At 38.2% G+C, this 13,974-nt stretch overlaps 2 protein-coding genes across 6 annotated transcripts in view; both read right to left on the bottom strand.

Moving 5' to 3' along the window:
- BBS7 (Bardet-Biedl syndrome 7) overlaps window positions 1–499 on the bottom strand; it is a 21,445-nt gene extending 20,946 nt beyond the window's left edge. The window contains exon 1 of the mRNA XM_035897592.1: window positions 443–499. Within this exon, the coding sequence (XP_035753485.1) occupies window positions 443–499 (57 nt within the window). The remainder of the gene's footprint in view (window positions 1–442) is intronic.
- The window catches only part of TRPC3 (transient receptor potential cation channel subfamily C member 3), a 46,943-nt gene continuing 33,118 nt past the window's right edge, over window positions 150–13,974 (bottom strand). Inside the window, exons 6-13 of one of the 5 annotated variants that reach the window (XM_035897598.1) lie at window positions 12,911–13,144; window positions 11,345–11,609; window positions 9,097–9,292; window positions 7,166–7,375; window positions 4,811–4,894; window positions 3,701–3,776; window positions 1,519–1,554; window positions 1,020–1,095 (exon numbers count right to left, since the gene is read on the bottom strand). In XM_035897598.1, the coding sequence (XP_035753491.1) occupies window positions 1,544–1,554; window positions 3,701–3,776; window positions 4,811–4,894; window positions 7,166–7,375; window positions 9,097–9,292; window positions 11,345–11,609; window positions 12,911–13,144 (1,076 nt within the window). In that variant the 3' untranslated portion in view covers window positions 1,020–1,095; window positions 1,519–1,543. Of the gene's footprint in view, window positions 3,777–4,810; window positions 4,895–7,165; window positions 7,376–9,096; window positions 9,293–11,344; window positions 11,610–12,910; window positions 13,145–13,974 lie in introns of all 5 variants that reach the window. The other 4 variants (XM_009642233.2, XM_035897596.1, XM_035897597.1 and 1 more) reach the window with 4 other exon arrangements.

The following is a 13,974-nucleotide window of genomic DNA, read 5'->3' as shown; positions in this document are numbered from 1 at the left end:
GGGAGACGCGCGCCGCGATTGGCCAACGGGCAGAAGAGGGCGGGGCCCGGTGCGGGCCGGCCCGGGCAGCCGGGTCACAGCTGGGCCCGGGTCCCACCGGGTAATCCGGACTTGGGTGCGCAACCACCGGGACGCCACGGAGTATCAGTAAAGTAGGAATATTTTATTTAACAACGAAGCATCGGAGGCGTTATTTAGAACAGTGTAACAAAATAGCAGCCCTGCACAGAGTCTGAGTTGTTTTTTTTTTTAAAAAAATCATTTCTACCACATAAAGAGGAGCTTTGGACTGAGTTCACGTCACCTTCCAAAGTTGTTGTTTAAAAAAAAAAAAAAAAAATTTTTAGTCCTTCCTCTTGAAAGCAAATTAAGTGAATTAGGAAAGGGTACTTGTATGTACCTCCACATTAAGCGGTGCTGCTACAGTTACATTCACACTCACCTGATTTTCATTAATTCCTTGTAATCGTACCGCGAGGCTTATACACACTACGGGCATCACTAATGAAGAACAAAGATTTCAAGTAATCTTCCACTGACCTCTCGTTCCTAGGGTAGTACGAAATATCCTATTCGTAGCCAGTTGCTGCAAGGAACAGAGTACTGCGCTCTATCTGTTACGTTAATTTGTTTCTTGCAAATTTAGTGCAAAGAATTCTCAATACATATTCATAAACCTGTTAAAATATCAGCAATTGATACCATTATACCTTCTTAATGCATAAATGCAAAAAAAAAAACCAGACAGTTCTTGCTTTTAGACAATTAAAATGAAGAGAGCGGTCTTTTTGTGGTGAGTTAATAAAATTTCCTAAGACTAAATTCCAGAGAAGCTGTACATAAAGTTATTTAGTGCTAAAAATCTACAATACGTTTTTCAAGTATAAGATACTGAAATATTATTGCCAATAAATAGTTGTGCTGTAGTCAAAGCCACGGTTCCTGTGTTGAATCATTCACATCTCAACATATTAGGATTTAGTTTCTCACTGAGTTTATGTATTAAAATTGCTAACTCTTCCGTTGCTTGGGACTTATCCTCCAGGAGTTCATAGCGAAGACTGGAGATATCCTGTTTGATTTCCTTTAATTCACCTGTATTAAGAATCGAAAGAAACACTTGTTAGCAGAGTTGAACATGCCTCCCATACTCTTCTGTTAAGTCACATCAGTGCATGTTGCAGATTATTATCCCAAAACGTTCACGAGAGCAGGTACAGGGGTGGGGCAAGAGGCTTTACCTTTCTTCATTCTCTGAGAGATGCGAGTGTGTCTCCACCCCTAAATAGTACCAAAGGTATTTTAATAGTCCCTCAAACTCTAATGTTGTGCTTCACATATATACAGAACATCAAAGATCCCTTTACATAGGTTAATGAGTTAATCACAGCAACACTGCTGAACAGCTGGTGAATATTAGTATCCCCCTTTTAGAGAGAAAAGGCAAAGAGATGTTTTCTGAAGTGATGTGCTAAGATCACGCAGGAAAAGTGTGGCAGAGCTGGCAATAAAACTCACAGCTTCCGAGTCTCCCTCCTCTTCCTTACCAATAGCCTTTGAATTAGAAAAAGTCAACCAATTTAAAATTATGTTAGAATTTGACAGAAGTACAAAGAACTCATTTCAAAGAAAACAACTGCCAAGGCCAGGCTCACAACAAGCGACAGCATGTTTTCCATTATCAGATATTCAGTTCAAGAGCAGAAGCTTTTCCGAAGAGTCAAATACTATTCTTCCAGCAAGTGTGAGGTATGTGAATTCTGACACAGTATCCACTGCAGGAAATGATTTGTCATGGATGAAATAAAAGACTACGAAAGAATGCCTGAATTCTCTAGTGATGCCAAACAGGGAAAAAATCCCTAGGCTGATGTTTAAAATAGCTGCCAGTACCTAAGAATGCAGAACTTTTCTATTTAGAATATAGCAGACTTCAAAAATTCTGTCTTCTAAGGCTGGATTTATGCTTTGGGTACCGATGAGATGGGCACGATGTGAAGAGCGCTACCTTTGCTGTGCAGCTGAAGACGGAGGTTCAGGGCTTAGCTGATTTGCTACCAGTGGTGATAAAGCAAGAACCCTGATGCTCACGAACCATGATCCTTCTGTACTGCCTTGTTTATCTAAACACATACACGCCATTGCCAAACAGGCATCTGCAAAGACTTGTACACCCCGGGCGCTGCTGGTGAGAGAACAGTCTTTTCATCAGTCATAGGTAGGCGATTTCTCCCACGGCAGAGCAGGAACAGGAGGAAAGCAATGGGAATTCAGGAGAGGGGCACAAGAGGCACACTGACAGGAAGACACTTTCAGGAGTTTCTCTGCTTCTGTCACTCACGAGCTAAACTCTGTGCAGCCGCATAGGATGGAGAAGAGTCAGGATAACAGTCAATGCAGGATGCTGCCTTTTGAAGGCACAGAGTGGGATTTAATGTAGATCTTCTTTTCTGCTCCTGCTTCTCGCAGCAGAGAGTTATGGGGAAGCAGAGACTAACTAACAAGCAAAATAAAAGCTGTGCTGCCTTAGCTGAGAGGGCAGCGTGTTCAGGCCCCTCACCTCATATATGCATGCAGCCGTCTGACGCTTCCATGCCAGTAGAAGCTGTTCTGATCCCAAGTTGTTCATTGCGGCAAACCAGCTGGAGAGCACAAGGCTGCCAGCAGGGTGGCTTGGGTTAAGCATTCCCGGTGCACCAAAACCAACCAAACTAGCCTGGATCAGAACTAATTATGCTAAGCAGGTATGTTTTTCTGGTGGTGGTCACACAGATTTCTTACTGACCCAACCATGATGATTATAATCTCCAGCCTGTGGGGAACAAAACCGTTGCTGGGGTGTTACATTTACATGAGCAGAGCCAGCCCTGAAAGGGACGCCATTCTATTGCCTGATAACCTTTAGCTAGAGTGCAGAGCAAATATGCCCCATGTTGTACACATCCCTATTATTTTGTTTGGGGACCTGCCCAGAGCTCAAGAGGTTATTTTTCAGCCTGTAGGCCTGTGTTTCATTCCTGGAAGGCTGCAGGAAGGAGGACAACATTCATCTTACTCTCATCCTAATGGGGAGTCGGGGTGTGCACCTGGAGCATGCACCCCTCGCTGCTACCAGGGAAGTTCCGCACTGTCAACAGACACCAAGCTCAGATCCATCATTTCTCAAAAGATCTCTGGTTGCCCACTTACATAGTGGCTACTGTTGTCATTTTTCTCACCATGCAGCTAACTTTATGCAGCTTTGTTTAATGATGTGCAACTCACAGATGAACATTCCGCACAGCTTTATGAAGGAAGGTAGTACAAGTAGATCATGGTGTAAAATGGTAAATGGTGTATTCAGCTGAATAACACAGAGAAAAAGATGTCCTGCAGCTCTAATTAGGTCTCTGGAAGTATGAATACAGCTAGCGGCTTCCTCACAAATTTCCTCTGTACTTAATGTGTCATGTCTGTGGTCTTGTTTCCTACCTGTAAAATGGGGCCCATAATATTTCTTAGTTCTACTTCTTTGGTCCTGCTTATCCCCTTTTTGTTGTCACAGGTATATTTCCACTACTGTCTATCTGAGTTCAGTGCATCTGAAGTAGAAACAAACCCTCTTTTCACCTGGAACCTTCAGGCACCACTGTAATACCGATTCCTAATACAACGTGACAAAAATTGTCTCTGAATATTGCAAATGCAGTCTCTTTCTTACCTTCATTCACTTCATCATTTTCTTTGTCCACTTGTGCTTTCAGAACATAGCGTTTTATCAGTCTTTTCATTATTTGCTGCCAGATTAAAACAGTTATATAATCAGCTGAGCATATATAATTAAACACTTTTCTTTCTTAACTATCTCCCTCACATCTGTGTAACTGAAAGAACGAGCAGCCTCAGATCAAGCAATTGCCTCAAATAGGCTTTTTTGGTGGCATGCTGAGGTTCATCATGACAATAAAGCACCTTTCTCATCCAATTACCTCTTATTTACAGAGCACCACACTTTTTGTAGAGAACAGGACACTAGGAAATTGTCTAAACACACCTAATTTAGGCTTTAAGTAGCTTCAGGATAGGCCTACTCTTTGTTAAACTCAGTTTACATGTGAAAGGATGTGTAGTAGTGGGAGATAAATATTTACTTTTTAAAAAGAAAGAGAAAAATTGAGATTCTACAGTATGACAGTGCAATGTCAGCTGTAAAGGATTCATTAAGACTATATATGTATTTTTATACTATAACTGCCAGAGTTCCTTGTATGTACAAATATTCTTGTACTGTGTTACCATACCTAATCTAATGCATCTCGGCTAACAGAATTTGCACAGGTGGATTACATATCTCCAAGATTTTCACTAGGGGAACAAGAGCTCCTATTTACTCTTTTATTTCTGAGGTGGAAAGACGACAGGGAGGTAATCTCTGACAGAATTCCCTTACCAGAAAGGAGCATTCCATCTGCAGGAATGTTGAATGTCACCTCTCAAATCATGAAAAGAAAGAAAGGGAAAGTAATGCTAACCTAGTCAGTTCAATGCTTTCACATCCCTTCCCCAGAAATCAGTTTCAGATGTTTGCTTCTCACACTTTTCCAAACTGGGACATCAAAGGAAAAATTGAAGTTTTGCATGCACTAGTTTTTAAACACTTCAAATAATGGGGCTTGAACAATAACTGTCTTTTTTCCAGTAGCATCCTAGAGTTTGATTTCTACAGGATTTTCTTTATCTGGTGAAGGCAAAATGTACTTGAAACACAAAATTCTGCTAGTAACTTCATACAGTTCTATTACTCAAACCAGTGAGCACTGTATGTACTTACTTGATAGCGTGTCGGCTGATTGAGAATGCTGTTAAAACTGTGTGATTCAAAAACTCTCGAGTTCGACTGAGTGAAAAGGTTTAACTAGGAAAAAATAAGACAAAATTAAAATATATTCTGGAATTCAGTTAGAACTTGGCTCAATTTTTTTTTCTTTGAGACACCTTGGGGATGTCTCCATAGTCACTATATCAGAATATTATTTCAAATAAACCTGAGATTGCCTTATTTGTTGGGTTTGGGTTTTTTTTTTTTTTTTGAAACACTGGTAATTTTAGCTATCCTGTTCACAGCACAGTTGCAAAGCAAATGTGCTCACACAGCTGGGGAAATAATGAATTATGACTTGGAGGCAGGGATGAGTGGCCAGAGCATGGAGAGACTCTCCAAATTGGCTTTAATAAAAGAGCTGTTGTGGATCTGCGCTCTTATGCATACTTTCAACTACAAATATATGCTCAAAACCATTTATGCTTAGTTTGAAGTGTTTTTCCAAAGGATCATTTTCAGAAATAGCAATACATTTAGAAAATTGGTCATTATTCAATTAGTTGAGGATCACAAAGTCATCAGATCCCAAATAATTAAAGATCTTTGTAGCAGTGGCTAGAAACAGAAGGGGGAAAAAGCCACCTTGGACAAGATGGCGTTGTTACCAATGCAGAAGTTTTGTTCCTACCAAATCAGGGATCTAGCTCTCCTCTCAGATGCAGTGGTGAGGACGAAGTAAAAAATGTGTACCCATAGAAGAAGGTTCAACCCCCTAATCTACATCTGTTATTAATTTTCTGTGTGGCCAATTAAAAGTCACTGAATCAATGACAGCTGACCTCTCTGGTAGGGTAGGGGAGCAAACTGAAGTCAGCCTGCTTTTATATAGGAAGTTGGATGTTTTCTGTAACTGTCATGGAATTTGTGCCAATGCTGCATACAGCTTGCTGCTTGAGCTGGAGCACAAGTGGGCTGTCTTTACCTACTCCAGATTGCCTGCCTTCCTGTGGGCAATGAGACATCACCTCTGTTTTTATGAGTGAGTGGGACAGAATTTATCTTTGGACAGTGTAATACATAGCATGCCAGCCCAGCTTGACAGAGGGAAGGCTGTGGGCTGCCTTTCCCAGAGAAAAAGAATTTGGTTTGTAGTTCAAGAAAACTAGCTTCACCTGACCTGTCTCAGCAGTGACTCAGACATGATTTTAGTTCTTTATTGACCTACCCTCCAAGTATGACAGTAAGTACTGCTGTATGAGATGTACAAACTACTGAGTGTTTTGTTATAAAAGTATAACTTAGGCTGTTGAGGATTCTTTGTTTTGTTTTTTAAACACATCTCCTGTACAGTGACTGGAGCGCACTAAGGAAGTTCAGGCACTTGGAGCACTAGAGAGCAAAAGATAAGCAGCTAGTACCAAAAAAGTGCTTCTAGCTAAATTGAATTAAATTGACATTTTTGTAAACACATATCTGCTTTCACTGCCTACAGAAAACTGGAGAAAATATTTTCTTTACTGATGATTCAGTACCACCAACAGCTCAGAAGTCCTAGGCTCCAGAGAGATCTTTCAGAAAAGATGACTAGACTTGACATTTCTAATAATTTACAGTAAAACAAATAAAAAATATTTTCAATGTATTGCTTTCAGTCTTTGTAATACACAGGGCCTTGAGCCTTACTTATTTAAAAAGCCACATGTATCCTCTCTAACCTATCTGTGCCCCAGTTTGCCATCAGTAAAACAAGGGGTATTGTTAACTAATTCTCACATAGGCGTTGTGACACTGCATTCCATTAATATTTGTAAAGAACATTTAGATACCCAAATTTAGAATGTCATGGAAGTGCTGAAGATTATTATTACCAATGCCCCCTCTTTCCTGTTGTCTTCTCTTGAGAACACAGCTTTTGACAGTAGGAAGTGAATAGCATACTGACCACACTTTATCCTTTTTCTGTCCTAGTGAAAGGAGAAGTTTTCTCTCCTTAACCCAGACCCACCCCCCCTTTCTTTTTTTCCCTGAACTAGAAATCTTTCTAATGGATGCTGAAAGCATCTTTATTCAATATTTAGGTCATTCCTTGTGGGAATTATTTGCATGTTTGAATAGTCAGTTATTTTTGTTTTAATTGTGTTTTCCCAGTCATTGGACCTTGCTGTCCTAAGAAAATTTATAGCTATTTTTTGATTTTATGCAGTACGTTTAGGCAGTCTGAAATACAGATCAATGAATATAAATGCTTTACTAATTACCGTACTATCATCAGAAGTACAGACTATACCCTAAATCTTAAAGAAAAGCAGAATGCTGGAATGGACACACAATTCTTCACTGCAACAAAAAGATGTCAGCACCTACCCTGGATTTCGAATTGCCCATTCCCATTTCAATGTCCTTCTGTAGCCGTCTCCTCCTGCACTTAGAAAAGTTAATGATCCTCATGATGAAATAGAAAAAAGATTTGGGGCTTGGTACAAGACTGAATGGTGGAGGTAACGTCTTTCCATCATCAAAATACGATAACCAAAGTTTAGAACGAGCGAACTTCCACTCTACATCACTGTCATCCTGTGTTAAGATATGAAAAACAGGTATGTGCTTTGTTTTTATGAAACGCAAAACTTCTTCCAAATGAAATTTATTTTAAATATTGACCCTGTCTGGTTTTACATAAAATGTTATTTGCTTGCTAATAAGACTCCCAGTAGTTCTACACAAACCTATTTTAACTAAATTTCAGTTGTTTGTTAATGGCAACTTCTCATTGACGATACTTAGTTAAAGCATGTGAACCATTTAAACAAGTATTATTTTTGCCCGGAGTGAAAGACAACATATAAATTCCTTGCTATTTCAAGTGGAACTTTTTTTGGTTTTTAAAGTCTTGTTTTTCCTCACTGAAGTGGTCACATGAATTTGGTACTCACACAAATGACAAAGTATTAGCTTCAGGGCAGACACGGTTTAAAATGGCAACACAGCTTTTTATATAACTGTGAAAAGTAACTCTGGTTTATGGAGTACAGAAAACACAAACTTTGTTGTCATGAAAAAATCGTGTTAAAAACTGACAAACTGATTCTGTCCTAATACATTCTTACAGAAGCATTCTTTTTTTACACTTCCCAGAAGCCACTGAAAATAATGGAAATGACATATCCATTTGTACACTATGTCTTAGATAATCTTTTTTTTCCTGCTAGCATGGGTGTGCACCCACATCTTTGTGAATGTAGTACTCTCTGAATAATACCAGAACTCATGGTCTGGAAAACTGGCACTATAAATATACTTTTACTTTCATTTCAGCAACTTGGGATTTATTTTTAAAACCCAAGTATCTTCTCTACTTTAAAATTTTCTGATTTTTTTTTTGGAGTTGGATGCTAAATATTTTAATTAATTATCTTTAAAAATGAAAATACTTCGTCTTCATCCTGAAATTCACATAAAATATATCTCTCTTAATAAGCAATGCAGCCAATAACTTTATGTGAAATTCAAGTATGCGGTCAACTGAGACACTTGGCAGATTTGGAGAAACACTGCCACTGTGTTTTCAGGGCATATGGCAAAGCTCCATAAACCTAGAATAAAGTTTTAATATTGTACCTAAAGTGGAAAAAACCCCACTTATCACAAATAAAGCATGTAAGCATTGCAAAGTGTGACTCAGTCACAACAATCTTGAAGACAAGCATCTGTATCATACTCCATGTACAGAGGCATATAAATGTAATAAAGTATGTCCATGTATCACTGCTGTGCATGTGTTTAACTCCTGCACATTTAGCTAAAAAGTTTGAGAACTGGAAATAAAAAACAGACTTCCGTTAAAGAACACATAAAAATACATATAATCCATATACTAATGATCTGTCAAAGATTGAAGTGCACTACATTAAGGAAACATGCAATAAACACCCTAAGGAACCTGGGAACGAACCATCTGTGTCTAAAATGTTACACTCAGTAACTTTGTTTTCTACTTCATAGCAGTTTTCATGTATTACTTTAGATTCTAAGATTCCTGGGATGGGTGACATCTCCCTAGATGCATATACATGGCGCAAGAAGAACTACTCGTTCAGATCCTGTAAGGTTCTGCAGCTTGGCTGGGTTGTTAGATAAAGTCAGTCCTAGGCACATGGTCTTTTTTGTGATCTCCTTTACTGAGGTAATCTCTTCACTGTACTTTTGCATTTTAAGATATGCTCACTGAAAGGATTCCTAGTAATTCTGCCCTTTTTCAGCATAACAAAAGAAAACAACTTGAGAACAGAGCCCACCTCAATTTCTTGGTATGAACTGTTGATCATAGCAATCAGCATGTTGAGCAGAACTACCACCATCGTTACATTGTATATGCCATAAAGAACATAACCGATGTTCTCTATGAACTTATGATCATATTTGAGGACAACAGAGGTTACTTCAGACAAGCCAAATATTGACCAAAATAAGGTCTTGAAACTTTCTTCCACTCTGTAGGAAAAAAAAAAAGAGGAAAGCATTATTACTAACTACACAAATAAATTGTGTTTACAGTAAGTGATAAACAATCTCAAGTAATTTTTCTGCAAACCAGGTTTGTAGCGCTGATCAAAACAACAAATATGCAAAAAAATATTTTTCACCTTATGTTCTATTTCTCCATTATGCTCCACCTATCCATCACAGATAATATAGTTGTAATAATACACACAAAACAGCAGTCCAGGAGTTAGAAAGGGATTATATTTCCAGGTTTTGAGATGAAGCATATTCTCATCTCATTGTCTGCCAGCCTAACTCCGCAGGGGGCAGACCTTCCCTGTCCTAATAAAGCTAAAAGGGGGCTGATGGAAAGTCAAATGCTGCGCTCCTTTCAGGAGCTTCTGATTAAACCTTCTGCTAGGAAGGGTGCATTCAAAAGTGGGTAGCAGCAGGTTCAGCAACAAACCTGACAAACCAAACAGATTTCATGGGATTTGTTCGAGACTTGTTGAAATCAGTAGGAGCCAGGCACTTCAACAGGAGACAGGCCCCCAGATACCCCTTAAGGCTCTGGACCCAAGACCCAGCGCCTCTATGCTTCTGTCTCCATCCCATGGTCAGGACGATTCCTGAGGAACTGAGCTGCCAAGGGTTCTCAGACAGCTACCAGACAGCTCTTCAAGCCTTCAGGGCCTTTGAGAGTGGATCTTCTTCAAGCACTCCTCCTCACGCTGCCATTCCTCTTTCCACTCAGGAAGCATTGCTACAGGTTGGCGTGTCATGCAGTTAGGACACAAGCAGCTCACTGCAAAGCTCTATTCTGCCCCACTGAGAGGTGGGCTAATGAATGCAAGCTAAGAGTTGTTGATATTCAAAAAAAGATTTTGATGTGCCTTCCACTATACCCTACAGAATTTACTGGCAATTACTTCTTCCTCCATGTTGCCAAAAAGCGAACAAACAGAGAGCTGTATTTTAATAACTAAAAGATGCCAGTAAACATATCAGGAATTACCTGTTTTAACACTGATAAAAGATTTTAAAATGCAAATAATATACGAATGGTTGTACTAGTCCAGTAAAATATCAGCTATTTAAGAAAATAATAAGCATTCAAATGGTATGCACACTAGACAACTGATATCAAATACTGTAGCAAAAGTATCATTATATTTCATTATTTATCTAAAGAAAAGACAATGAGTAAGAATAAGGGCAAAAATGAGGCTCAATTTAAGGAGAAGTCATGGAATCAACTACATGAAAATATGGCAGTTTTTAGAGAAATCAGGTCTCCTGTAAAAAGATGGGAGAAAGGAAAAAGTTCTGAATTTCACCATCCTATGGAATTACTTCTGGTTTGGAATGTCATAAATATTTATCACTTCCAGCATCACCTTGTTTCAGAAAGTAGAAAAAACAAGCAAACAAAAAACTTTAAAGATCATAGCAAGCAATCTCATTGCAAGAAGAGAGACTTATAACCTCCATTCTTCTGTACTCACGTGACTAACGATAACAAGCAGTTATCCTGAAGATTTAAAAATGGATCCAAGAGTCCAATTTACAGATTTGTTTCAGAACCCGTCTAAGAGAGAAACATGCCATCTACAGATCCACTAGCTCTCTTTCTTGGCAAATGAAAATTATTTGGAAGCCTATTATTGGCATCTAGGCTAAATCTCTCTGTGTATCAGTTAGGTCTGACAGAGCCCAGTTAAAGATTACAATTTTAGCAGTTGCTTTGGGAAAATGTCATTCAGAAGATACCAGTAATATTTTCTTGCAATTGGTTGTCCACAAGTCTGTGTGACTAACATTATATGCAGGTCAAATTATTTTAGGCTGCAATGAAAGCTTCCATTATACAAGTAGAAAAGAATTGGTCTTTTGTATTCTGCTTTCTAAGGTTCTGAGATACCTGGTTTCCTGCTGTTTTCTGTCTTCAGTTTTGTTTTAATGCTAGGAGAGAGCATACAGTATCTTGCAGACTCTGGTACCTTAGTGAAAAACCTGAAAGTTTCATGTCAGCTTTTTACTTGAACATAACTTAATACTTACGTTGTAAAGGCTGGGTTTAGCTTAGCTCCAAGGTAGTAGGAATACAGTATGAACATTCCAATCATAAATGCAAGAAATACCATAATAAAAAGGACCATAAACTTGAAGATGTCCTTAACAGTCCTTCCAAGTGAAATCTGCAAGGGCCCAAAACTCTCATTTGCAGGCAGGATATATGCAATCCGAGAAAAGCTAAGAACAACAGCAATTGCATAAAGGCCTTCAGATATTATCTGAGGATCAGATGGGAGCCATTTGTCTCTAGCTGGAAGATATAAAATACAGGGGTAAAATATAAGGAGGTACTCATTTATCACCATGTTGAAAAATAAATCTTGATAGGATCTTTCCATGAACATGGCTGAATTCAGTTGAGACAAATTTTTGAAGAGTCTAATAGTTGCTACTCTAGTCCTACTTCCTTTAAGTCACAAATGATGAATGTAAGTTACATTACCTTTTGCTAGAGGAAAAACTATACTTGAAGAAATGTGACATTTTCTTGTACAGTTTGCATTTTAACCTAAACTACATAACAATAAATAATTCCTTATTGCTTTTTCTTAACACAGCTGTATTATTGACTATCTTAATAAGCACTACGCTAAAGCCAGAAATGTATTCATATTTTGTGTTTTACTTATGAGAAGTTACCAGTGTAGGCTGATGAACAATTTCATTTGTTAATCACACCAAGCTTTTGCCACTGTTACAAGTTCAGGATATAACCTAGTTACCATCGAAATCATGAAGATTTTTGCCATTTACCTTAAAGGAAGCAAGATTGTGGTTTTTACACACAATATGCACAGAAACAATTGAGTTACATATAAATTCATAAATTGTTTATTACATGAATTAGCGCCCATCTTAGCCAAATACCACTGAATTAAAATGTTTCGTATCAAAATACCATGTGTTTCTGTGCATTTACATATGTAAAAATTCACATTGATTATATAGCAATTAACATAAATAATAAAACCAAGTCTGCCATTGTAATACAGTGAAGTTCATAAAGCATATGCTAAAATATGCTGTCAGCAGCAAATACAGCCTTTGCTCATGTTGCAAATAGAGATTCATCACACTTTTAATTACAGTTTTTGCACTGCAGTAACTATTTAGTACTTTTACTCTGTTTGACCAGATCTTCTAATATATCTTTATAAATATCAATAACTGTATCAAGCAACTGAATCAAACAAAAAAAATGTACATCAAAATTGTATCACACAAATAAAATATAGCATGCAAATCTTTATAACCAAGAGGGTCAAATTTAGCTCTAGGATAAACAGTTACAACAAAATTATGGACAGCTACATTTGATTTTTTCCTTATGCCTACTGTTTGGTTTTAACATATTAGCAAACTTATTTGTCAAACTAATGTCATAATAACTATTGTTTAAATAGCATAGAATCAAAAATATTGAGGCAGGAATGGTTGGACAATGCAATGAACAAAAACACATGCAAATATTCATCTTAAGGCTTCATAATGTTAGTGCATCCCACCGGTTTTCTTATGTTCAGATCTGTGTTGCAGAAAAGTTAAACTCACCATAAGTAAAATATTCTATTTCTGGAGGAAGTGTGACTTCAGAGAGGTCATTCTCCTCAATGTAGTTGTCCACATATTGTTGTGCTTTTGTGGCCTGAAGGAATGCCAGAAGCCTCGCTGTGAAAGCGGCAATGAAAATGGACAGCATCCCAAAGTCCAAAACATTCCATAACTGCAAAATATATTCCCTGGGTCCTTCCAGCCACAGTTCTTTGCATTCTGACCACATCATACCTGCAACAAGAAGTGAAAATAAACAAAACCATAGCAACATTCACCAAATTATTCTCATTTAAACTCTCTGCATTCTCCCATTTCATGAAACCAGGTGGTACCAGTGGAGCAAAAATTCACTTATATGGAGTGTCACAGTGTCATGATACACCTTGAATAAGGCTTTCTTGGTTTCAACAGGGTTGATCAAATGGCTAGGTGTTAATCGACACGCGGGGATGAAGCTCAGGCATCTCCACATAGAGTAGCGTAGAGCCACGACTTTGCAGTGACAGTGTAACAGCCTAACAATATAACAGTATGCTGTACTTCTAAAGAAGGAAAAATGTTAAATGTGGAAAAAGAACTCCTCTCATTTCCTTACCACTTACATTCATAAAATACTTCCGAATCGGAAGGATTAATTTTTACAGAGGAGCACAACTACCCAACTACACAGATGCCCAAATGTAAAGGGATCAATTATACTACTGGTTCTCCACTTTACAGAATAAGGTGCTTTTCAGCACATAAAGTGGAAATTGGCTGTGTGTAATTCAGTTTTCTTACTCAAGCTTCTCCTCAGAAATTCATTTACATGGAATTAGTCCAGATCACAGCCTCATCATAACCTAGAGATGTAGTTGTTGGGAATAAAGACTTTTTCTTATTTCAAAAAAGTTTCTCAGGGGAAAAAAAACGCCAAACAACAAACCCACAAGCCCACAACTTTTTTTCTTGTTTCCTGGCTGGATAATTCAGAGAGGGTACTGCTGCCTTCCCAACCATACACACAGCAGCCATGCACCGGATTGGCTTAAGGCTAGTTGCGTCTCAGTGCCCAAGAAATT

The sequence above is a fragment of the Egretta garzetta genome, unplaced genomic scaffold (assembly GCF_000687185.1).
Source record: "Egretta garzetta isolate BGI_Z169 unplaced genomic scaffold, ASM68718v1 scaffold467, whole genome shotgun sequence".
In the NCBI taxonomy this organism is placed as follows: Eukaryota; Metazoa; Chordata; class Aves; order Pelecaniformes; family Ardeidae; genus Egretta; species Egretta garzetta.
This window is presented reverse-complemented; position numbering and strand designations above follow the sequence as displayed.